Here is a 26,851-nt window from a genome sequence, read left to right as displayed (position 1 = left end):
TTAAACGTGGGGTTTTTTTTAATTTTTAAAAAGTTCAGAAATTACATCTTAAAATATGTCGTTCCCATTTAAAAAAAAAAAATCCTAATGAATACTGAAAACCTCCTTTTGCAGAGAAAACGTCTGGGTAACTCGTACGAACCCCTGCAGCGCCAGCAGTTCGAACGTCCCGCGGGCAAGTGCTACCGCCTTCTGTGTTAGTGTGTCGCGTCAGGAGAGCCTGACGCCCGGCCCCCGGAGGCCCCGCTGCTATGTACATTTATCTACATGCTCATACAGTATCCGAAATGAGGCAAGCACACATGGAAAGGTTTTACTATACCGAAACATTAGGAAGCGCAGGACGGCTGTAGTACAGAGCACAGTTAAAAGGAAAAGACAGTGCTATACAACTAGTTTCGATAACCTAGCCTGAATTACAGGTAATCTTTAATTTAAAAGAAAGTATTGGTGCAGAAACAAGTAAACTGTAATCCAAAAATATTACTGAGCAATTCAGAAATATTTCTAAGAGTCCAACGTACACTCCTACCAAACGAAACAGGCTCTGAATCGGTCATGAGAGTAAAGTCTAAAGGACAATGGTGACTCCAAAAGCAAAGCTCTGTACATTCTGGGTATGTGTTTGGCACCCAAATTTCATTGGAGAATGTTTTTTCTTTAAAGTCAGACAAAAGTGCAAAGCAATATAAATTAGGCCAAGTCCTTTCTTGACTTCTCATTTATTTCTGAAAAACAAGCCATCAGAGTTCAGTTTCTACGGACAATTTACACGTGAAGCTTTGGGTTTCTCACTGCAGGGAGGGGTAGGCTTCTGCAATCCATCTACTCGAAGTCAGTGAATTTGTAGTAAATTCAAAGACAACCACTGAGAGCAGGAAAGATTAAGAAATTTAGATAGAGAATTGTGCTGCTTTGCATCTACACAGCATCTAGAACCAATTCTGACTTTAGCTGTCAATCAACATCTTCAGGCGTGTAGTAGCCAAAAAAAAATCCAGTAGTTCAAGACTGTGAAACCCTGAAAAAGACAAAAGAGAAGCTGAACTGACAGAAGACGCCAACGGAAAAGCAACATTTGGAGACATCTGGAAGGAGGTCAGGCCCACTCCGTCCTTCGCGCTCCAGGCTGAAGGTAGAAGGGGAAGACACCCGCGAGGAGCCCAACGCTGAGGCGGCCACCAAGGGGGGCTCGCCGGGAAACACCTCCCGCCGCGCCCGCAGCCCTTCCCTCGGGGGGACACCCCGCCCCCCCAGGACACCGGCTTCGCTGCAGAACGTGCTCCGCCTTCAGCTGGAGCACCAGCGAGATGCTCAAGGGCACGAGGCCTCGGGGGTCCCCGGCAGGTTGGCAGCGAGACTGAAAAAGCCCCCCGGGGACGGGCAGGGGAACCACCAGCCAGGCTCGCTGAACGCTGCGCTCCCTTTACTGAAGGGGCGACCTACACACAACCGCGAGGAAGCTTTCCTTTCTCCTCCACGCTGCAGAGGAGCAAAAGTTTTGCACAGGATGCAAGTTCAGCTGCTTTAATCCACGAGGTTTTTAAGAAAACAGCCAAAAAACTCAAGTAGTTTTATAATTCCGGTCCCTTTTCCAGCCGTACGACTCCATTATTAGCTGGGAGCCAGTGCAAGTTCTCAGTGTCATTAAATCTGAACTTTGACTTTACCTGCCGCTTCCCAAAGCCATTTTTATGGGCTACAGAGAACCACCCTCTTCTGGTACGAAATTCCCATGAAAGGTTAAAACATCTTTAGGCACTTCCCCTCGACCTCCCTCCCCCCACCCCAGGCCTAGTGCCTAAGAGAAGAATATTAGGCTATCATATGGTAACAATTTTTATCGTGTTACAATAAACAACAGGAATTCAACAGAAAGCAATAAAACTCTCGCAGCCGACTGCCAGGACTGTCAAAAATGATCCTCTTTGAAGAGGCGTAACATTGCAAGCCTTGTAAAAAAGGGCTCGGGGCTGCTTCAACCCTCAGCAAACGGTAACGCCTGGAAGCGCAGAACGCTGTTTCACTCCGTGCCATAACGAAGCACCGGCTGGTTTCACCATCGTTTTACAGCGATTTACGTTTTTGGGATGCTGAAGTCAGACAAACCTGTCAAAAAGGGACATCACCGCACGTCTCCTACACAGGGAATATTTATTAGGGGACTGCCATCGCCGACACCAACAGCTCCCAGGACGGGGGGGGGGTTCTGCGCAGTTTCAGTCGTGCGTCACGGGACACGTCAGACAGAAGCTGCGCGGAACTGCCGGGCGCAGGGTTCGGAGGGAAGGACACGCCGCCACAGGCGCCGCCCGTTTCACCGGCAAACCTCGGTGACAGCGGGTCCCGGGGGCCACACGTGGCGAGAGAGGAAAGTAAGGCACCAGCACGTTGCTGGTCAAGCAAATGGATATAGATTTTAGTCAACTCCTGATTTCTTTTGTGCTTAAGACACAGTACGTATAGCTCTTCCATGAATCCAAACCAATAAAAGAAGCCTGCCAGATACACATATGCCTGTATTATTTTTTAAAAAAAAAACAAAACACAACAAAAAACCAATTTGTCAATCTCAAATTATCTTACAAGTTAACAGAAGAAACCACTGGTGTCTGAACTAGAAGACAGACGGAGATTTTTCCTAAAACTCTTGTCGTCTTCTCACGCAGCCTATTCTACCTGCCCGAAAAGGCAAGGGGAAAAAAGAAAAAAAAATAGAACTACTCAGAAAGGAGGAAGGAAGTTTTCCACAGAGAGGGAAAACCATTCAACCTCCACAAGCCTTGGAGTTTCCACAGCCGAAGTTCCCCCAGGCACGGCCCCTGGTGGCACAGAAGCCAACGGCAGGACCTCTGCCTTAAAGGAGCAGGATGAAGGCCCTGGGGACACTGCCAGCCACGACAGCATCAGGCTGCCCACAACAAGGATGCAAGTACAGCATCCTGGATCCAACAAAATGGTTTTTGAAGCGGAAGCCACACAGAAGCAGCGCTGGAGGACCCCGCTCTTTGGGTAGTGTAGTTTGGGGATTTATCCCCCAGAAATTGTCTCTTAGTCCCTTCCCCACCCGGCGCAAACATTAAGTTCAGCCTTTTCAGGCTTCTGTCGTCCTGCTGCAGGCAGGGTAAGGACGTCCATGGGTTTTAGTGAACTCCCCTTGCAGCAGTGCTCTTAAATTGTGGGTTTAAGGGAAAGTTCCATTCGCTCCTGATCCTACACGCCAGCACGTCATCACAGCATAAGACTTCTTCTTAACCATGGGCCTAATTATGTGAAGTAATTAGAGGTTCAGAAAGACAGGCGACTCAGCCTAGCAACGGCCAGCTTTCCGCTTGGGCCCTCTGTGAAATGCAGCGAGCCACCAGATCCAAGTGTCACACCCGGACAGGACGGGATCTTGGCCTTTTTTTAAAACGAGGAGGAGTTCAGGAAGCAGGAAAGGCCGCCAACGCTGTCCTGAGCAACGCCCACAGGTGAAAGGGAACTGATTTTCAAGAACCAGCATCTCAAAGCAGCAAAGTGTGTCTTGACAAGGGAAGGCAGGTCCTAGCCCGAAGCAGAGATCCTACCGGAGGAGTGGGCAAACCTGAGGAGCTCATTCCCGCAGCCCGGATAAACGCATACAGACTGATAATGGAAAATCCACGCTTACATGAAGCCAGGGAAAGCTTTTCCCACAACGTTTAAGCAAACTATTAATTATCTACTTCAACTAAAACAAATCCTTCCTGTTGGGGCAATGTTACTCCTAACTCCTCTTGCTGCGGTGTCTCCGCTTCCTCGGAAGCATCCAGTCTCAGCAGCAGGAGGCACCGGGCACTGGAGCACGGGGCGACTGCTCTGCTTTGGGAAGGCAATTTCTGCGCTTCCCAAGTCCCAGCACTCACAGCTATTTATAGTCTGAAGTGCAATTGTTGGCAGCAATAGAGATGACAGAAGGAAAAGAATCCGCTGTCCTAACAGACCGACCTACAGCGGAGCTCTTACCCCCCGTGCTTCAACAACGACGCGAAGCCGACTCGCGGAACAACGGAAGCAAAACCAGCCAAGCTCACGTGCTCCGTTTCTGACAGCTCTGAGTCGCCGTGTTGCCCGAGACGACGCAATTTTTAGTTCTGAAACCTTTCCCTGCTGGTTGTGATCATCTCAGAACCGCTGACTTCCGACCAGCGTTTGTCCCAAGCTCACGCACGCGTTGGGGTTACCAGAGCTGCGTTACAACGCCCGCTGCAAAGCTCCACGCAGTGAGCAGAAGCACCAAGGACTCGAAAAGGCTCTGACTGCACAGGGTATCTGGAACACCTCTGCAACACAGCAAGGCCCCTCAGTTTCCAAGAATGTTGGGGATACATAATAATTTTCTGTGAAACACCTCAAGTACCCAACCACAAACAGGAGGGGCCAAGATAAGCTGAAGCCTGAGCACGCAAAGCCCAGACCGTGAAAGAAGCGGCACAAACAGCTTTGATTTTCTTAAGGAAAAGATCGGCTTGTTGTTCTGCCTGAGCCAACCTGCAGGCAGAGGGATAATTTCAGGTATTTCTAATACATCCAATAAAAAGAGGGAGACTTACCTTCCGAGGGCAGTAAAGTGCAGACTGTTATCTGGAGATGTAAGTGTATGTTCTAGACGGAGAGCGGGTCTCGTTCTGGGCACTGGGTGGCACGTTTAAGAAATCCCAAATCAGAATTGTATCGTCATGGGAACTACTAATGATCTGAAATTCATCGAACTGGAGTCTAAAGACACGTCCCGAATGTTCCTGCGAGCAACAGGCAATCAGTTAGCGAGGCACGAGGAGGGCAGCCTTTCACACCCCTGCTCGCCCGCGTGTCCGGGCGCACAACGGTGCATTCGCACTCGCGGGTCCCGGTTATAATTACGCTCGAGTTGAAAAAAGCTGACTTGGTACATAAGCTTTTTTCAGCAAAACGCCTGGCTTCCAAATCCAGCGCTTGTAAACCCTGGGCCCTCCCAGATACGAGAGACGAAAGCAGCCTATCAGTCAAGAGGCAGCGATTTAGAAGAGGGGCTGGCACCGACAACCTGCCAGGGCTGCTCCTCCTCCAGGACACCTGAGCTCAGCACCACTAACTCCCCTTCTGCCCAGCCCTCACGCGCCACATCTCAGCTTCACCCAGGACACACTGCCGAAAGGACCGTCACGGCTCGCCTACCAGGCGAGACGAGCGCGTCCCAACGCGGCCGCAGGAGCGGCACGTGCTCCGCCGGATCTGGCAAGAAGTCTCAAAGCGGCACTAAGAGGCCTAGAAAAGGTTCTCCTCTTTGTCCTGCTGATCCGTTTTCGGTAGATCTGAAATTCGCATGCTACCTTCACTAGAGAACTAACCGAAGCCGTGGGGCTGGTCTCTGAACTACAACCGGAGCTACAGCGTACCCACGGAAGGGACAGAACCAGTAAACACAAATAGAACTAAATACACCGCATTCACAGGGAACGGAAGAACGGTTAAATCCCATCTCTACGCAAAGACTACCAAACAGAAAGGAAAAACCAGAAGCCTTTCTGGCCAGGTAAGCACTTTTTTAGGTGTCGGAAAGGCCAGGCATATGCTGAAAAAGCCAGTTACTGTCACACACAGTCAAGAACTTCGGGTTGCTACTAGCTGGTCAGACCGACTTCTGAAGCACACTTCCACGCACGCTTCAGTGCAAAGAACAGCGAACGCATTCCCCCAATCTATTTTTAACTGGGTCTGCTGTCATAAACCAAAACCCTCACTACAAACAGAAACGTAACTTAAGCAATAGCCTTAAATCTGACAGTCATCTGAAGTCATTACAGTTCCTGTGGTAATCCCTTTGACTCAACCTCCCTTCCCTCTTCACAGCTCCTCCTTCTAAACTGAAGCGTTAGGAGAAAGGTTTGGGAAAGGGTCACAAGATTCCTCCCCCTTTTTAATATGAGGAAATTTAAAGCCAGCTCTACGATGGTATTGGGGAAACACATCAATAACTAGAATTATCTATAATTACGCTGATTGGGTTTGGTTTTGTTTTTTTTTTTTTTTAGAGTAACCGAGCATCTCAAACTAGAAAAACTTGATCTTTCCTTTAAGCTCAGATCCAAGTCATTCGGGATACAACAATATATACATTTTTCTTTACTCTTAGAATAAGAAGCAGCCCAGGCTTTATAAAACATCCCGAGTTTCTCACCTATGCCACTACAACATAATAAAGTGCCTCTGGCTTAAACCACAAGATTTCAGATAACCCCAAACGAATTCATTTTACATACCACTAACGTACGCAAGCATAATGTACTTGCTGGGGCACGAGGGTCAAGAGCAGCTTGCAAGTCCCAAACTTTAATTTTGCTGTAAAGTAAAATAAGAAGGTCATTATAAAAGCACCGTTTCAAGCCTAAGCAGAGAAGAAAGATCTAAGGCCATGGGAAGCACGCCAGACCTTCCCTACTGCTAGTTCATCAGGGTCAAGCAAAGCGTTAGACTCTACCCTCACCAAAACACTAACGCTAAATCTCATAAACCAGACAGTTTTGTGTTTCTTTTTAGCAGCAAACACAGGGATGGCTTTGTGACAGACCCAAGCGGGCTGGTTATATGAAAGACAAACTGACTACGTACGCACAAGCCATTCTGGAGCGGAGAAGATCTGGGAAGCTCACAGCACTACTGAGGAGGCGCAAAGTTCCAGAAGGAATTAAGCTGGGACTGCCAACCCCAGTGAGACACTAAGCCTAAATAAAAGGCTAGAGACAAACACAGTTCAAGAACTGTTTCGGTAACTCCACTCTTCACTTGAAGAATAAATCAGGCAGAGAAAGAAATGGAGAATTTGGACATGATGTAAGCCCTCGTGCATCCACTCCACACTGAAAATACCAAGCACGTCAGAAGCACTAATAGCAGAAATGGTCACTAAAGACTTCCGAGGGCCCCACGAGACATATTTACACTCGCAATAAACATTTTCAGGGCTGCTGTCTTAGGAAAACAGAAAGCCTGAACCACTCTAAGCACACGGGACCTGGCAAGGAGCAATTCCTGAGGGAAGAAACAAAGGAACGGCACTTCGGCCAAACAGAAGTTTACTTTCTACAGAAAGTCAAACTCGAGTGATAACACAGTTTAGGAGCGTGCTAAGGAGCACCAGAAAAGCAGTTTCTTGGTGACTTAAAACTGCGGTGTGCTGTGCTGAAACGCTCAGGCAGAAGCCGCTCGGTTAAATACTGCTCCACTAGTGAAAGGAGACGAGAGCCCTTACACAAGGGAACACAAGGCTCAGTGGCTTTCGGAAGACGCTTTGCTAAGAAACACGAAATTGCTTTCAAAAAAACTTACCCATCGTAGGCTCCACTAACAATCCTCTTATTGTCAAACCTGATGCATCGAACCAGTTCTTCATGGCCTTCTAATACTCTTAAGCAGGCACCGCATTCAATGTCCCATAGCCTTAAGAGAGCAGAGGAGAATGAGCACCCCGGGCTCAGCACTGCCCCTCAGCCTCACCCGCAGCCGCGCTGCGGCGGGTGTGCTGTGGGGGATGGCACATAATTTGCTTTAAAAGGCACGAGAGCAACGAGATGACGTTCCTCGCGTGCAATTCAGAGAGAAGCTTGTGTCGCAGCTGCAGGGTATCAGAGTTAACTTCGTCATTCACAGTTACACACAAGTAAAGGCTGGATACGTGTTAAGTGATCTTGGGAGACTTTAATACGCTTTTCGCTGTTCTGCATCAACCAATGATTAGGGGTTCAGAAAGTAATTAAGAAAACCAGTGACCAACGTCTTCCTCATCCCTCCAAGCAGAAGACAAGGTGATCAACTACAGCAACAGCTAAGAAGTTTTGTTCACCTCTGACACAAAGCGGAGCGTCCCACTTTTCCCACAGGGACGTGGTATGTTTGCTCTCACGCTGAGTTAAGTTTCATTCATGCATCGTCTGCTCCGACGGCAAGACACGCCGAGGACGTTTTGCACATGCAGCAGTGCAGGACAGCAGCAAAAGTCAGGGGAAATCCTATTTTCACCCGTGCGAATGTACACCGTTACACACCGACAGCAGCTCGTGGGCACCCACCTAATGGTATTGTCTGAAGATCCACTGACAACTAGCCGATCCCTGTACTGGAGGCACGCAATGCCACGCTTGTGCCCGTTCAGAGTACGAACAAACTCGCATGTACTTGTACTCCAGACCTGTGAAACACAAGACAAACGCTCCTCTGAGGATTACATCCAGACGAGGTTTTTGAATTCCAATAGGAGCAGCTACGAATTTGAGAACAGACGCGGTCCGAGGCTGACCTTCGCTGGACACTGGAATGAAAACTCACACGGTATTTCTAGGGGCAAGCAGTGGGTACCGGGCATTAACGGGAGGCTGGCACTTAGGGGGACCTAGCAGTGACAAGAGCCACGGGCACTGCTATGGCACATCGAGTCAACGAGAAAAGCTGAGGGGCTGTACAGAAAATATTTTCAGGTGGTAGAGACCACCTCAAACGATTTCCAAACTTGATTACCCTTGAACCTCAAAGATCTGCTCTAGGTGGTCCTGCTCTTGCAGGGGGGTTGGACTAGGTGATCTTTCGAGGTCCCTTCCAACCCCTGACGTTCTGTGATTTTTAAAAGTGGAAGTTATCGCACACCTGACATTTTTTTAACCACAGAAATTGCCAGCAATCTACTAGTAAGAGAAGGCCAAAACTGTGGCCTATAAAAGTCTGGTGGCTTTCTTAGCATTAAATGATTCATTAAACTTTGCCCATTTTTAATGAACTGTAACTGAAGACATAAAGTAGAGTATCCAGTGGCTCATCTTCCAACAGAGAGCGCAGCAGGATCTCTGGCAGGTATTTGGACATCAAACTGCCAAGAGCTTTTTGGCACAGCCTAAGGTAGCTCTGATTCTAGAGAGGGAAGGGTGGAAACGCCTTTGTTATATTAATACACTCCGGGTAACTCAAATTTTCTGGTATGTAACGGTCTTCAAACACAGCCTCTTAATTCTTCAAACGCGGCAAAGTCTGGTTGAGCTGCTGGGAAGGCGCGGTGAGGGAAGGCAACTGCCGACAAATTTCACGTCTGAACAGGACTGCCAATTGCAATGAAAAACACCGCCTGGAAAAAGGCACAAAACGTGCCACATTTAACAAACAAACCGACCTCGGGACCAGAGCTCAAACAGCGAGTGGGCTTTACTTCTTTGCAACCGTACGCCGGCAGCCACAGAAAGGTTACGAGCCCGGTTCCGCGCGTAAGGCCTCCCCAACGGCTAGCAAGGGGAAGCGGGGCACTGAGCGGGAAGGAAGGGAGGCCCAGCACTGCGTAGGAACCCCTTGGCCGTTCAGAGCTGAGTAACGCTTGGAAGCTTTTCTGGCTGGGCAGGGAGGCAGAGCGAGGTTAGAGCTCTGCCAACTTACTTTAATGGTCCTGTCACCCGACGCCGACACAATATACTTGTCATCGAAGTCCACCACGTTAACGGCAGCGCGATGGCCAACTAAGACACGGCGCAAGGTGATGTCAGTTGGGGATGCCATGTCCCAAACGGCGATCGATCTGTCCTTCGAGCACGTCACCATTAAGCCGTTACTGAACCTCAAATGAAGCACTGCCTCGTTGTGATGGATCAACGTGTTGAGAACTTCACCTGTATTTACATCCCAAACTCTGCAAAAGGAAAGGATTTTATTCCGAATGAAGGATGATGGCTACGCGCGGTGTAAAGCATAAACACGCACGAGTCTGCTGCTGTCTCTAGTGGAGAGCTCTCTGGTTACTGAATATCTCCTAGGGCTTGGGGAAGGCAGGAAGATGGGTGCCGGGCAAGTCTCTCAGACTCACAAGCAACAATTAACAGCAGCAAACAGTTAGGCCAGGAAACGCCTAAGCTGGGACCACTGCTAAGAGAAAGAGCTGCTTAACAATTTCACAACTCTTCCAGGACGACTAAAGCTTGTGTGATGTATAAATTGATGGACAGACCAAAACAAATACTATCTAACATGTATTTTTTCAGTTTTACACCATTCATTCTGATTTCACACACGCCGTAGCAACCAGGATGCAGCACCCTCCAGGGCTACCTACTAGCTGACATGAAGTGAAAAATCACGACTTAATTTATAGTACCAGAAGGGTGTTAATATCAGCTCTTAACTTTTGAAAAGGTTTATAGGGATTGCAATTGGTATACCAAAGCAAGACACCAGGAGGAGACAAGGCCCTTCCGCTGAACTGTACCCAAGTGCCTTTACATGGGACATCTACTGATCACTGAATTCATACAAGGATTTAAATTCAGTATCATCAAAATTGCAGTCAGACCAGTGCTCCATATATACCAAATACCCTTTTATTAACAGTCAAAATTAAGAGACATCAGAAGGCAGTACAAGAAACCCTAATGGAAGAAATTGTTGTAGAGTTGGCCACCACACATTCTGCAACTTCAGGATATGCCTTGAATCACTCAGGCCATATTCCTTCAAAATTCTTAATGCTAAAAAAAATGAGACAGATTTGGGAAAAAAAAAATATTGCATGTGATGCTTTGCCAAGTATGAACACCTTGGGTTTGGAACCATAGTATCACATTCACATTAGGGATGTTTTCTGATATTTAGAGATTATTGTAAATATTCCCAGCCCTGATACCCAAATGACTTCTGTGCAAAAACTTAACGCTCACCTCACTGTAGAATCCGAAGATCCAGTTACAATGACTCTTTCATCATACTGCAGACAAAGAACTGAGCCAGTATGTCCTGTTAATACTTTCAAACATTCCAAGCTTGTTTTGTCCCAGATCTGTGGAAGACAAGAAGTATAAACGGCTTATCGAGAACATCGACCCAAGACTCGAACATTGCCACAACTGCGAAGGAAGGAAGAAAACCAGCGATAGCAGGACGAATCCAGGGGCAGTCACAGCCTGCCCAGTCAGCGGGCCTGTCCTCCCTTTTAACTTCAGCAAGTCTTGAAGCAAGTTTTTGACGGAACAGCGAAATAACCAGTGATCATGAAAAGAGAAAAGCCACGGACAATTAACGTGAAAGCCACCCACCAGCATGACAGCAAACTGCTAGCCATGACAAAAGACACAGCTACGGACAGCGGGACACAGTCTCCATGCATGCTACGTCAACTCTGATTTCACAAGCATTTCTTTGTGGCCAATAGTATCGATCTCTGGCTGGCAGTCCCCAAAATCTCCAGAGCAAAGCGCAGGTGAGGACTTTGCCAGCCTACAGAAGACACCCCATCCTCACAAACCCTGCCCAGATAAATACTGTCCCACGAAGAGACAAGAGAACTCAAGCAAACACCAGCAGCCAGCTTTCCAAGGCACAATTACCTACTCATCTCTAGGGCGAAGACTGAGCAAAGCGTTTACCTTAATGGAGTTGTCTCGTAGGCCACTGATAATCTTTTCATCATCGTACTGTAAACAGTAGACACCTTTGCTGTTCTCAGAGCGGCACTGAATCCTCTGCAAATTGTGTCGCCCGCATCGCCAGTTAGATTCTATAGTCTAACAAGAGGGAAAAAGTCAAGGGTTAGGCACGAGGCTGCATGCTTGAGCGTGACTACTCCAACACGTACACAGCAATGCTTCCGCTCTTCCACACGTCATCCTTCTATCTGAGGCACGTAACACTTAAATGTGTCTTTTCTGCCCCCGAATTAAAAAAAAACCCCACACACAACACACAATGAACTGAATTAGGACTTTCATAATTTGTTATGACAAAAGCTGTGTTTAGTGGTGAAAATTATGGTCAAGGAACCTTAACGAGGATTTCCAGAGGTGCCACTAGAGAGATACATTCCATAACAGCGCAGTTTCCCCCACATTTACACAACTATCTGACGTAAGCAGCAAAGATTAAAGCAGGAGCTCATACGGTGCCATGTTCGGCCTCACCTAACAGGTTATAGAGCTGGGAGTCCAACAGGGAGGTTATGGGAGCTCCTGGGCCTTTCCTTTCCCTAGCCAGTCATTTCACCTATTAACTGTTGCTACACATCTCAGAAAGGGATTTTGAGATATGAAAGCCTCCTCTAAGCACCTTCAAGCCTGATGAAAATAAAACTGATCCAAACTTACTTCCCCCCCTAAAAAAAAAAAAAAATCTGTGGAAGTGGAATTCTCCACATTTTCATTCTGAAAGATATTTTTAAGGAGAGAGACCTGACACACCTTCAAAAGCTACAAACTATTTCATAGCAGAACCAGGATGATTTCCACGTTTTCATCAGCTTTATTACTTTTAGACAACCAGTGTTTGTTTCAGAGAAAGGTGGGACTTTGGACAGCAAGTTCCTAACGACAATTGTAAAAGAATCCACGCACAGAACTCCAGGCCAACACCTGCAGTACCTAGACAGGCTGGGATGCTTTCTGTCTTCCAGTATAGGCACCAGAACAGCCCATTTATTTAGCTATTTCCCACGGATTCCCCCCCCCCAAATACTCCATGGAAACCTAGGGAGAAGCTGACCGACTGCCAGTTTGTTTGGAAAAGCATATTTATAACCAACCCCAAACTTTCAAAGCAATAGCAGGCACCTCTGCAGCTCCTCCAAGACTGGAAAACAACAGAAACGCTTATTAAAGACAAAAGCGCAGTACAGCTATGACGTCCTGATTCTAGGAAAATACGTCTGCTCCAAGGAAAAACCAACCTACCACTTTGTTTTCCAGGCATTTGCTCCTTCAATTGTCTCCCATTATGCAATTTGGAGAGAATTATACATAGTCATAATACAAACCTGATGTGCCACAGGAATTTGTCTAAATCATAAGTACTAAGAGATGCTTCTAGAGCAGCACGCCGACAAGTTATTCACCCCCTCTCGTTCTCTTCCAGTTTGGTGGGGAAGCTAATGAAATTACGACAGCAAGTCATCTGTCAGTTTGGGACCAGCTTTTCTGGCCAGCTAGTGCGCTGCTCATGGTCAGACTGGGAACTGGGCTTAAAATGTTCCAATCTGACGCCGCAGCCTTGGACTCCTGCCTTGAAGGTAGCAGACTGCTCGTTATGCTCCTTGCTCAGCACGGGATGGAGGTTTTGAGGGGGAAGGACAGGCAATTCTCAAGCTTTATCCGAAGATTTTTCCATCTGAGCTAGGAGGGCAGAAGTGCAGCTCTAACTCCTTTGCTGCTACAGAGGTGACCCTCGGAAATAGGAGAGGACTGTAGACATTAACAGCGTGAACCGACAGAATTACAGATCTGAAGGCAAGATATTTAAGAATGCAATGCTAACACTGAAGACACAGGAGATAAAGCATCACAGATTTGAGTCAGCCAATTTAAATAGTTTCCAGAAACCATATACGTTGAGCCATTCAATTCTAAGAAGTCTTGAGGAAGAGTTTCCCTAAAGCAACGTTCTTGGAGAGGTCTGAAATGAGCAGTTGTACGTAACACACGCCGGATTACTCTAGCTGCCGAGTGTTTGAGCGCTTTCACGCTTCGGCTTCCTGCGACGGTGATTACCGATAGCTACAGAATACATTAAGAACACCACAAATCCGAAATTTTGCTTGTAACGGTTTCCCGAACAAAAGAGCAGTCAGTGAGAGCACGCTCACCAGACACTCAGGATGCTAGCTGGCTTAATTCTTAGAAGTTCCCTATAGGAAGCTACTTAATAAGCTACATAAGAAAATGCTGGCTTCAAATAAAAGAAACTGAAGTCTTGTGTATATCTATGTGAAGGCACTATAAAGCAGTAAGTCATATGCAGGTGCACATTTTAATTCTGCGAATAGATGTCATTTCATTTAGACATTATACGGTGTGGCTACTGTGGGAAAATACTTCATGTTTTTCGAGAACTTGTAAAATCCCCTTACACTGCGTAAATTTTCAATATGCTGGGAAAGTAGCCACAATACACAGAGAATATACAGCAGCATTTCAATTGGCAACAGAGTGAAAACAGATGTGGATGTATAGAGAAATAACATTATGCTAGATGACTAAATACGGCTGAGTGGGTGGGCAACCCGGAGGACCCTCTGAAAAGGAACATGTTTAATACAATACTGGCAACCACATTAAAGCTTCTTGCTGTAGGAAACTTCTGGTGATTACTGAACAGTGCAGTCAGTAAAAGTCCTCATCTGTGACCTCCTTCCAGGAGATATCTTAATAAACCATGTACAGACCGAGCAGGTAGGCGTGCGTGTAGAGGGGGCGAGGAAGGAATTGCTGTTTTACAGACTGTTACAAGCATTGGAGAGTCAATGATGAGGAGACCCAGGGCTCATGTGCATATTTATGATACCAAACCTAATACCAATATACATAACGCTCGCTACCGTATTTCGTACGGGTGCCCTCAAAGTCTCCAAGATAACTGCCTCTAACCTTGGGTTTCACAATCAAAAGCCAGATGGTGCAGAACACGACCTCCTTAGTTCACACAGACAGAAGAGAAGTTTCTCACACTTTCCTAAAAGCTCACTAGAGCAACAGCAGCGAGTAGCTGACAAAAGCTGTATAACCAATAAAATCTGGACATGCAAGGGATAAAGACCAAGCACGAAGCCAAAGCATCTGCCACAGCAGGAGAGCCATTTGGCAGCTGAAGAAATGCATAAATGGATAAAAAAGGCATTTAGAGAGAAAAGTACACATAGAAAACAGTCCAAGATGTAGAGGTATAGCCAAGCCTTGACCATGCCAGAATATGTTCGCTGGTACAAAGATGCACAGTAAAAAAGATGCAATTCATCTGGATTAGCAGTTGGAACATTAACTGTACATTGGAAGTGCTAAGGATAATCTACTAGGAACAGGGCTTTTTCCCATTTGATAGTGTACACTGTGTTCAGTTCCCTGGCTAAAAATTGCATTTTTATCCTTGTAAATGTTATTGGAGAGTAAGTGGGTTTATCTTAATCCCATAAACCAAGGAGTTTCTGTTCCCTCTGAATACATAATTCTCCTGCAGCACAAATGGGGCAGAAAAAAGAAAATACACATTTGTTACGTACGTAGGGATTTCTCCTGAAGCATTAGGCATTTACACCAGGGGCACTTAAAATCCCAACCCTTGTTCTTCACAGGCTTTCTTCAAAGAGAAAAAAGAAAACACCTCCTGACTGTGGCACAGGAAAAGCAGAAGCAAATGAACTTACATCATCAGGGTAGAGAGGGCTTAATATTTCATTCATTATGAAGTTAAGAGGGTTTGATAAGCAAAGACAAAACAACAGCTTGGCCATGGCACCAGGCTCCCTGGATCTTTGAGGCGTTTTCTCTCTCTCTCGTCTCTGCTACAACTCATCGGGGGTAAAAACATCATCAAGCTCTTGAAGAAGGATTGCCTACATCCTGGGTTGAGTCTGGAATTCACCGTTGGGTCTCCAAGCTGCTGTTAAGACAGCGAGGGCCAAAGAGCTTTTGTAGTCTCCACATCAGCCCGAAGAAGAAAGGCTACATGATACTTATTACCTAGAAGGCTTGAGCTGGTTCTCAAGAGGAATCTGCAGAGAGCTAGCTGTCCTGTCATTACCACAACAGCACGAACCACAAGATTTCTGACCGCACAGGGATGACTGCCTCACAGCAACAGATGACAAAACACGCCAGCAGCAAAGGCTCCTTTCCAAAGCACCCTGCAGAGGGATAAAACCCTGCAAGTAAAGAGTTATCACCACCTTTCTCGTGAGTATCATCACTTCCATAAATGACTGTTACGGTGCTAAGTGCCGCTGGTAGGTGTGTAGCAACAAAGACAACTAAAAACTCGGACCACAGGCACCGGATCAGCACTGGCGCCGGCACTGCACATGGACAGCAATAAAAACCCCGTGCCAAAGCGGTACGGCAGAAAAAGTACTTGCACTGCAGCCAACCTCCCCTTCACAAAACACCTCTTCCTCAGACCAGCTGCACAATGCAAGTGATGAACAAGAAAATTACGTGGTCAGTAAGGTCCACAGGGCTTACCTCTCAGTGGAGTAGCTGGGGAGTTTTGGCTGCAGGCACAGCTCACCTAACTACACGTTGGCTGAGACGTGAGCGAGCACATCGTGACCTGAGCCAGTAAACACGTCTCTGGAAGCGAGCAGCAGGGTATGCAGATGTCCGTACCAACATCTTGAACATAAATTGGCACTGCTATTAGAAGAGAGAACACCAAGTGCTGCAAGCCACCCACCACTGCATCTTGCCATTTATTATCCTACTTTTACCATTAAGCATATCGCCTTTCCCTATTAATTCTCTTACCCTATTCCATGAAAAGGCTGAACCAACATGAATCATGCTGCACTACAGGACACAGAAGAGCGACTAGATTTGGATTTTACTCTCAAAATGCTTTGAAATGTAGAAGGCAGCAGCTATACAACCGGGAGGTGCGTGACACTGCGCCCCTCATGAGAGCTGCTTAGTGTTTAAGTTACAAATCTATACATTACTGATGTGAAAATGCAGGCACTACTGCCCATGAAAAGAATCTGCGCTTCCCACTACCAAGAATTCTTCATATTTTAGATTATTCACAATTAAAGCTAAGTAAAAGTTCAGAAGAAAACAAAAAGTTACATGGAAGGAACTGTTGCCATGTTACATGGGAAGAGGCAGTAAAAAAATGCAAGGAAGTAAACCTATGCGAAGATTAATTCAAAACAGCAATCAGAACACTCAAGTATTGCCTCATTTCATGCAAACAGAAGAGTCAAGTAAGAATAAACACCACTGTCATGAAGAATAACTGAAGCAACTCTAAGAAATAGAGAAATGGGGATTCACTATAGCCCACTAACACATAATAATGCTAATTTTATACATATTTATGTACATATTTAAAGTTCAGTGTGTATTTGTTCAATACAAGCAGAAAGGCCCAATTTCACCAAAAAAAGTGAAAAAAAAAACTTCCAATAACTGAAAAGTGGGCTTCTGGCTTGATTTCTAAAAATCACAGGCTACTCAGGCTATGTTTCAAAGAACAGTCTGAAATTTAAGCCAGGCCAAAAAAGCTCGGAGTGTATTACTGAGAGCCACTCCACATCTGAACACTACATGGGCTTTCAGACCAGTTCTGGGGTAAAATATCACTTTTAGTACGAACTCTAAGACCAGAAGAAAAGCTGTAAACAATGAACTTCAAAAATCTTACCAACTCTAGGAAAAAAAAGGGAAAGGGAAGCTTTTCCTAGCAGGTGTTACAATTAAATTGTGATTTCTTCACAGAATTTGAGACCAAAAAATTAAGCTCCTAATATTTACAGCTGCTTAAGTAATATCCAAACACAGACAATATAGATTGAGGAAGCACTGTCTCTTTTGCACCGGATTGATCCAATGTGTGTGAAGTTGCTCAAAGGTCCACCAAGTAAAACTACTCCTGAGTCTCGCTGCAGCTTTGGTGAACCTTTTTTAAAGCCACATCGAACTTAGGATGCTGAGATGGACAGTGCAATATGCCAATATCTCACAGAGGAAGAGGAGAGAACTTGCAGAAACTGCATTAAAGGCCGCTGACTCACAAGGAATATAGGAAATCACCGCAGGAGAAAGCCGACGGTGTAATACTGACCATTCCACCAAGGATGAAGCCAAGCCAGCATGTTTTTTAAGTGTCAAAATGGTGTTATACACCGGAGAGAGTCTAGGCCAATCAGATAAAAAAAAGGCAACACAAACTGAAGTTTCAGACCTCAAGAACAGCAATTTAGCATTGGGACTATGTCGCTGCTCAGGAGGGTGGTAGTGCCCCACTTGAGGAGGCAGACAGAACACACAGCAGAGGCAGGAGATGAGGGACTGTGATTACTCCCACGGTAAACGAAGTGTAGCTGCGTCCCCTCCCCGTGCATCTGTTACTGGATGCTGTGCTAGCCGGTCTTTGGTCTGACCAGTACAGTCGGTCTGTTTCCCCAGGGAGGGAGTAAAGAATCCTCTCAACTCCTACTCAGGAGAACCGGTAACGGGACGATGCAGACGAACAAAGCAGTTGCTCTTCCCTGAAAGGTCTGTCTGCTCTACCGAGCACCAAACACAGCCACAAAGCACGAGATCCCAGAAGAGATTCAAGGGCAGCATCTGAAGAAGAAAACTTTCTCCATCTCTGCAGCTGCAGTGATCACAGTAACACCCACTGACGGGTCTCACCGGGTTTCTCTTAAAGGATCCCCATTTCCACCAACTTCCATCACCCAGGTCTAACACACTGGAGTAAAATGTCAAAGCTTTCAGGTTACAGATGCACCATCAAAATATATGAACTTGAAATGGACTCCTGCTTACAGCAAAACAATAGAGGAGAAGTTCTGCTGTAACTTGCAGAGCTGGAGAGGAAATATTAAAAATACAAGCCAACAGCAATGAAAACAGAGGCACGTCCTCCGAGACACTTCAATGACACGTGCATCTGGACCATACGCAACACCTGACGGAGAACAAGGCTGCTGAAAAACAAAATTATTGCACCTTTTATGTTCCACTGGAGACAACGACTAAGTTTATGCCCAACACCAAAAAAATACACGGTTCTATTTGAACAGGTAGTTATCAGCCCTTATCAGAGCATATTTGAAATACTCAGACAGGAACAATAAATCCTTCTTTCAAACCTGCAGAAGAGAAACAGCAGGCTTAGTTTGCCCGTTTGTGGAAAAGAGTAGGTGTGGCATGGGCAAAGTGAATTAAAAAAAATCCATCCCGTGCCAGGGGCAGCTGAAAGGAGTCTTCTGCCCTGCTTAGTCGCGAGAGCAGAGACCTGTGCTGTGCACCACAAGAAATTTGTCCCTGCTGCTCAAAAGCCTCTTCTTGCCTTGGCCAGTTTCATTTTTAAGAAATGCCTTTTGGAAAGCGCCTGTGGAGGAGAGATTTCAAAGGCTGGCTGAAAAAATTTCTAGGCATATAACGCCGACCAGATCCTACAAACACACACAAAATTTCTCCAGCAGGATAATTAGAAGAGTACTAAACAAACCCGTTTCCCTCAGAAATTATACACTGCAGCTTTCATATACAAAGGTCTTCCCAGCCTGGCAGCATCTTAGGGCGAGAGCTGGCTTTTCCCCTCTTTTTGCATTTTCCCAAGGCTTTAAAATTTCAGTTCCAGCCCTAAAATCTGAACTTTTTCAAAATTCAGCGGAACACATGGTGTTTAGCTGATGGCCTAGCGCCACATTTTCCTGAAGTCTCCAGCAAAATCACATTTTAATTCTCATCTTAACTCAGCGGACCTAAGTCTCCATGGCAACAAGATGAGGGCACTTGCCACGTGCCTAAAGAGAAGGGCAACGTTTATGAAATACGTCTTCCCAACTCATCACAAGAAATAGATACTTGTGCTAATCCTGAGGGGAAAACAGAATCGTTGGCCAAGCTTCACAAATACTATGGAAAAAATCCAGGGACTTGGGGTTCTGGAATCAGCAGTATTAAAACTTCCCAGCCTGGCAACGTGCCGATGAACACAGTCCCATTGGAACAGCTGACCTTCCCCACAACGCTTTGGGACTGCACCCATGGGCAGGATACCCCGCACCGACCAGATCATCTCCATAAACAAGTTCTTGCAAACCCAGGTTCAGTTTTTTAGGATAAGCCCCAAATCAGGCTTTCCCTTCAAAAAACAAAGCTCCTAAAGAAGCTTGGCAATTCAATATCTGACTTGGAGACATTTAAAATTACTGGACCACCTCTTGTGAAATGAAACCTAATTAAATATTTGGCTTCACAGTGGAGGTGGAGAATAACTACCTCTTTCCAAGAATTTGGTTTCAGTTCTCTAAATGTCCTCTTAGTTTCAAATCCAATGATTTCAGAAGTGACATTATGTTCCTAAAAATGTGTTTGGCATGAAATAAACAGATATTGGCACTAATAAATTTTCAGAGAGGCAAGGGAACCTCGCTTTGCCAAATCATTGTCTGCATTACCTTGCAGCTAACAACACTTTGTGGTTGTACGGACTTTTGACCGAAAATGCAAATAGAGCCCAAGGGAAAGAATTCAAATTTGCTATTTATCATTCCTCATTTTGCCTTCCAACTGTTAATTCAGGTTTTGGATTACTTTTCAAATTCTGTCAGTCACTTCAAAGAAGAGAGCACTTTCTCCTTTGAGCTTATCTCTACCCACAACCCAACGTAGTACGAGCTGCAGTAAATTAGTAACTCTTATCATTAGGAACAGTCTAGCAGAATCTGGTTAACCTTTGTGCTCCACAGGTAAAATAGTGAATGACAAGACTTTTATGTTACTTCATGTATATTTTAGTGTATTAAAAACTCAAGTCTTTTGGACACAAGATAAATGTCTTATAAAAATACTTATATAATTATATAAATGCTAATATGGTAGCCTTTGGCTCATCACTAGCTCCCTAAACTCTGACCCTCTGACAGACACAGGAAGATCTTATTAAAGGTCCAGGCAAATATTTGAAGAAAAAACGTTTTGGTATTCAGAGATACGAAATTCTTCATCACAGCTAAGATGAAAGTCTGATTTAAGACCTCCTGAATATTGCTTCGAAAAATGAAGGGATGGGAAAAGTATGAGACTGAGGGAGAGCACGACTTCAGGCTTAAAAAAGGAATAATTAGAGGAAAAATTTAAGAAGTGCTCCTAACCTTACAGCTAGGTTTTGTTGTTATCGTTACTCACCATCTACATTTTTAAACCGTGTTAAAAGCTTCTTTTGACAGTCCTTTAGGGAAGCAATTTGTGAAAAGCGCTTTAAAGGGTGATTTATTACAAAAATCATAATAGACTTTTGGAAGTGGAAGAATTATTGGACCCTTGACTACTAGCAGAAACACTAACCCCTCTCTCCAGGCTGGAAACCTGGAAAACAGCAGTATTTCAGAAGGAGATGTGTAAATAGGGAAAAAATTGACATGGCACAATACCCCCATCCTTTGGCCTTCCCCCTGCTCCAGTTCAGCAATTTCGAAGAACCAGGAGTGGGAAACACGCTGCCTGTATAAACTGAGCAGCGATGATTCTGGAAGTAGCCATTAGTTTTCAAAGAGAGACTTCACCACTCTAGAAGACCGCACAAAGACACATTTGTTTCCTGAATCTGCGCAAACAGAGGCTTACGCTTACTCTTGCTGAAGTGAAGTTCAGAGGCAAGAGCCCACAGCTGACAAGCGCTGGCTCCGTTCAGCTTTACTGCTCTACCAGAGTATCCACGGGGCCATGGGCAGCATTGAGGTTACTTGCCAATACCTTAAATTCTACCCCAAGTGACTGACAACCACTAACAAACAAAGGTTTTCCATAGGATAACAAGACACAAGCATGGAATGGAAAGTACGGAACCACCGGAGATCTGCCCTGAACAGCCTTAATTCTGCTTCTCTGTTCTCGCCCCCCTCCATCCGAGCTTGAGACACACAGGAGCTCCCCACATGCCCCAGTAATATTTAACGTTGTTAAGGATATAAGCATTAGATAGAAGCTACGGAAATCGTACGTAAACGTAGCTGGATTGCCAGGCAGTTTGGAACGGGCAGGAACTATGGCAACAGCTTACAGTTTACTCTTTGTCCACCGCAGAGAAGACAACTCTTTTCCCACGCTCATTACTCACGTTACTATTTTTAAGTACTAGTGGCATGGCATGTGCTACGTACATGGAGTTCCAGCTCCATCTCAAAGCTTGTCACAAGATAACCCCTTACTCTGCATATTCTACGTTTATCACTTCGTCCACCGGAGCATTATGTAATGAAAAATAAAACCTTTTGAGTCAAAACCCTGAAAGAAAGTTAGGGTTCAAAAGAGTAGTACAAATCTGTGTTTCTTGACTTCCAAACACCAATGCATTTTCCATCCACTCTGAATACATAAACCCTTACTTTTCAGGCTGTGCAGTGCAAATTTTTCTCCTAATTTGAGGGTTTAATATATTTATTGTTAATTTAATGAAATTTAGGGGTTTTAAGAAACATGTTCGTTACTACAATGTATTTTTCTGTAGCATACACTTTCCCCCCTCCTAGGTACTTAGAGATTGAAATTTTTGCATTTAATAGTGATACTGGTGATAAGAGACGCACGAGGGTTTGCGGTTTTTCCTACTTATTTCATTCTGGCAAGAACTGTCCAATCCAGGAGCTTCATTTCTGTGCATTGTACTACCCAACCTACAGCACCTAAAGAATCAATGTGTTAAACAGCAGATTGTGACAGTTCAAAAGGCCTCCGAGTCCTCAGAATGCCTCTAAAGAACATTCTCTTCTCTAATAATAAGAATTCCTATACAAATGGCCCACTTATACCTAAACAAATGAGTTTCAGAAGAATAATTTTTAAAACGTGAGTTATACTAATGCCAAACTCTTTCAGTGCTCTGTGCAAAGGCTTTCACACTGCTTTTTGCCCATTTTCTTCACTGAACTATGTCAGAATTTCACAGAAAGCAAGGAAAATATCACATTAAGAGTTCTCCTTAATCCCGCGGGCTTCTCATCGTTGCAGTATCACTCTGTCATTCCTCACTAGAAGACATCTCCCTTCAAATAATAAAGTGTAGGTCATTCAGCTCGCAAGTAAATATCAAGTTTGATCTCGCTTTGCTTATGCTTCACACTTACTTCTTTGTTCATAGATTATGTAGCAAGGGTTATAGAAAAATATTTGAAAATTGGATTATGTTCTCCAGCAGATACACTTTACAGACAGGTTAAGAGTCCTGAATAATTTTGTTTACTGAGTGCCAAGCAACACAAACTCACATTTGCCATAGCAGAATGATCCCATTAGTTCACATCTGCCTTAAACATCAAAATACATGTTTCCCCACTAACAAATTTTGGACCAGTAATTTCGTATCCATCAACATGGTTGAAATAAATCCATTACAGTCTGTGGTATAACTGAAGAGTTTTGTGGTGGGTACCCAGCAAACTGAGCTAGACACCTTTTCTGCCGGCGCGCAGAATACTAAGATGATCCTGATTTATCAGGAACGTTTTAAAACGAGCAAGCAAGCCCAACTTTGTAAATCTTAAGCAAGAGAAACAAAATGTTCTATCAAAGAAAAGAATTGTCATTTCTGCAGTTTTTTTACCACTGACACCCCTGCAGCATTTATCATTGTAGGACTGATTATTGTTCTCATCAAACCACTGGAGGGGGACAAAGAAATCCCATATGGTGAATAAAGCTGTATTTGCAACAGTCACCGCTTTAGAAATAATAATTAACTAAATTAGCAACATTTTAAATGATCAGTGTTTAGGGCATTAACCCTCAGATCACCTTCCAGTGAGTGTAACCAATATATTAGAACATTCAGCAATACGTGGAATTGGCTTGGAGTAGTGTGTCTCCTAAAACATCTATTTCATTAAAATCCGTAGTCCCAGAAGAGTTCCAAATCTTTACGTGAAAAAAGGATGGTTAAAGTCAATGCACAAGTTGCTGAGGGTGTTTTTTACATTGTCTGAAGAGCCAGAGCTGACAAGGTAGTAGCGACACAGGTACATATGATACGCTTCATTGCTGCAACATGCACCACCTTTAAAACACGAACAACATGCAACATCAGTTCTCCTGCAGATATTACATATCAGAAAACGTACCTCTATATCCTGTATTATCTTTGGGTATAAGGACCTGTAAAACGAATTTGGGGGGCCATCTGTTGGTCTGTTTTTAAACAGGTACTGATCCCTAGAAAGAACCAGAAACATATTTTTCAATGTCCCACAAAGAATCCAAACTTTAAAGGAATTCAAAATCTGCACAGAACAAAACCTTATGACATAGTCTCACAGAACACTTGCACAAATTTTTAAGTATTGCCATTACAACTCCTGTGAATTTACAATTTGGCAGCTGTATTTAAAATGCCCAAGACTAAAATTATAACAGGTGTTTTCCTTGTGATTTTCCAAATTAGGGTTCACTGCTTCATAAGGCTTTTAGCCAGCAGGGTGTCGTCCTCTTGCTCTTTACCATATGCCTTGCATTTTCTCAGGCACGCCACTAGAGAGCACAGAAAAACAGGTTTCTAAAGCAGACACCTCATCTCTTCAGACACTCGTAAAGGACAGAAATGCCACAGACATAAATGGTTTCTCTTTAAGTGCAGCTTCTGCAGCTCAATCAGCTATTTCACATTTTAAGCAAAAAAAAAAGTTTACTTGAAAAGGCTTCACATGAGAAAAAGCCCTGCAAAACATGTTGCTGCTAGGTTTTGTGAGCTGACTCTACATGTCAGTTCTCCCTGCCAAACAGAAATTACAAATTTGCAGGCTTATCACAAGAAAATAAGTGCTGAAAGACACTGGTGCACAAAAGCACAGGGGACAAAGCCAAAGCAGAAACAGGAGCTGACAGCTTTCGCCATAGCTGACCCCGCTAGTCCCCAGCGGCGAGAAGCACCTCTGTGATACCTATTTACTATACACTGATTTTTTGGCAGAGCCCATGATTAGGGAAACTTGTAAAGGAGAACACTGTAAAAGGTGAATTTAGTTATTGTCAAGGTACTTACCAACCCCTTCTCTCTGACAGTCCCTTCCATAGCGGATCTGTGCGTACCATTCTTTCAATCAATTTTTTCCATAGCATTCCCTCAGAGATGACTCTCTGCCATTCCTTACATACCAGCTCTGCTGCACAGAGTGATCTGGCATCAAGATAGGAAAGGATGTTTTCTGCTATGTGATCTAAGCCTTGCTCTACAAAGAAATAAAGGCAATCAAAACATCAGTCACTTCACCGTAAACTACTGAACAGTTTTGCAATACATTCAGAGAAAGCCAACACAGCTTTAAGGCCCTGGAGCGACATGATAATTAAATCATCACACATACAGGCACCAGTTACAAATTCATCCAACCAGGTACGCTGAAGTATCTCTAACATTCTACTCCTTTCTTAGTCTGCCCACTGGACTGTCCCATTTCCAGAGGAAGAATGAGCACAACCCAAAATTCAGCGTAGTACGCACGCAGCAGAAAGCATTTTACTTCTTCTGGGTACGGAGTCCTGGAACTTTTTGAGCACATAGTGCATCGGGCTACACGGTCTGAAAAATCATCTTCAAGCAGAGGCTTTGCTAAGCGGCAGTAATGTGAAATTAAAATATTGATTCTTTTACTACTCCTTTACGTATAACAACAGATAATTCAACTCAGCAGAAGATGGGACTCCACAGGAACGAAGGCAGACATCCCAGTGGAAGCACGAGCAAAGATTCTGCAAAAACTTCCTAGCACCAAATGCACGGCCACCGTAAATTCTGCGCTGTAACTTCCAGCACAAAGTAAATTTAGTTCAGCTTCACAAAGATCTCCCAATAGCCATAAAACCAGATATTATCTTCGCACCTTTCCTGCATCTGCTGCTCTCCCTCCCTCGGGGCACTTTCCCTTCTACAGCGACCCAGCCTGCATATGCCGATTTGACAACACGAGCTTTACTGGGTTTTGACTGGACTGTCAAAACAACATTACTCCAAACGAAGGGCCTTCGGCAGTACTTCGAGATCCCAGAAACAACACCTACCTGAGCAATTCTCATGCTCTAATTTCACCTGCAGCATAAGGTATATTGGCCAACAAGCAAGAGTCACTAGTGTGCTGGGGAAACACCGGCCCTCATCGTGAAGATCCTAGCCACCAGAAGCATTTTATTAACCCCTCTGATCCTTTTATATCCTGGTAGGGCTGGATTTACATATTAAATGCACTCAACACGCCGGCAGAAGTTCAGATATACCAGAATTGGGGCCCTGCCCCTTGATCCAGGTCTATGTAGGCAACATGCTGCAGCACATTATTCATAAATATCAGTTAATACTTATCTAAAAGCACTGGGTACTAAAGGTGAAGCTGACAGAAAGAATAAGCACACCAAAAAAGATGATGAAGACAGTAAGCTGCCACCACAGACCTACCAAGACATAAGCCAGGTGGAACGCTGCACGCATTTACTTGTGGTCTTTGCCTACATCTTGTCTCCTGCTGAGGGCGTTAAGATTCAGAAATGTGACTGTATTTGAGTAAAGGTACACGCACAGGAACCACTTGGATAGTATACCTGCACTAGATTTAAAACAGCAATCTAACTTTTCTTGTTCATATTCCAACTACAGCGTCATTGGTCCCACAAAAAAATCACTGGTGAGTCTGACACTTATTTCAAAGGACCTGCAATTTTGCTTTCCCAAGAACTCCACTAAATCTAAGATCTAGAATAACTTCATTTTCGTGAACAACATACGCCAGTTGGCCAAGCATGAAAAAAAAAAAAAAAAAAATCTTTCAAACCAGGAGATGACGGCCTTTTTAATTTTCCACTTTATCTCATGACAGCCTACTTTAGGCTTCAAATAGTCCTGAAAAAATCAAAGAAACTACTGTTAATTTTTTAAAGAATTACGAATGTGTGTTCATATAGTCCTCCACTGCACGCTAAATTTGGCATGGCCTTCGTAAAAAATGAACAGCAATAGAAAGGAGAAACCAACACATGTAGTTGGAGAGCATTTGCTCATTTCTTCTACACAATTTAGGGAACTATCAAAAGGCTTTAAAGAACGGTGAAGGCTCCTACAATGTAAACTGAGTTTATATAAATTTTTCAATACCAGTCATAACAACATTCAAGTAACTGAAAAGTAACAAGGTCCAAACAACTGGTGGGTCTCAAATCTGACTCCCTCCAAACCAGCAAACTCTCTCCTAACACCATCGCTCAGCGCAGCTTTAAGCTGCGCCATCTCCTACGTCAGCAGTTTGAAGAAAATACCAGGGCATTTAAATGCATTGTAAAAGCGTCTTCCAGTCTGCTGCATCCCAATCTTTCCAGTAGAAAACAACTTTGCAATGCTAACCACTGTTTACTTAGGATAT

The 26,851-nt window shown here is 44.6% G+C and overlaps 1 protein-coding gene across 2 annotated transcripts in view; it reads right to left on the bottom strand.

Annotated features, from left to right (window-relative positions):
- Nucleotides 1–299: 299 nt before the first annotated feature.
- FBXW11 (F-box and WD repeat domain containing 11) overlaps nt 300–26,851 on the bottom strand; it is a 74,662-nt gene continuing 48,110 nt past the window's right edge. For both annotated transcript variants that reach the window (XM_086471244.1, XM_086471245.1), the window contains 10 exons: nt 24,487–24,673; nt 23,570–23,660; nt 11,391–11,528; nt 10,686–10,804; nt 9,415–9,664; nt 8,070–8,188; nt 7,330–7,440; nt 6,264–6,342; nt 4,575–4,763; nt 300–1,021 (listed from right to left, as the gene is read on the bottom strand). In XM_086471244.1, the coding sequence (XP_086327370.1) occupies nt 4,602–4,763; nt 6,264–6,342; nt 7,330–7,440; nt 8,070–8,188; nt 9,415–9,664; nt 10,686–10,804; nt 11,391–11,528; nt 23,570–23,660; nt 24,487–24,673 (1,256 nt within the window). In that variant the 3' untranslated portion in view covers nt 300–1,021; nt 4,575–4,601. The remainder of the gene's footprint in view (nt 1,022–4,574; nt 4,764–6,263; nt 6,343–7,329; nt 7,441–8,069; nt 8,189–9,414; nt 9,665–10,685; nt 10,805–11,390; nt 11,529–23,569; nt 23,661–24,486; nt 24,674–26,851) is intronic.

This window comes from Leptosomus discolor, chromosome 10, assembly GCF_034619465.1.
Source record: "Leptosomus discolor isolate bLepDis1 chromosome 10, bLepDis1.hap2, whole genome shotgun sequence".
Classification (NCBI taxonomy): Eukaryota; Metazoa; Chordata; class Aves; order Leptosomiformes; family Leptosomidae; genus Leptosomus; species Leptosomus discolor.
This window is presented reverse-complemented; position numbering and strand designations above follow the sequence as displayed.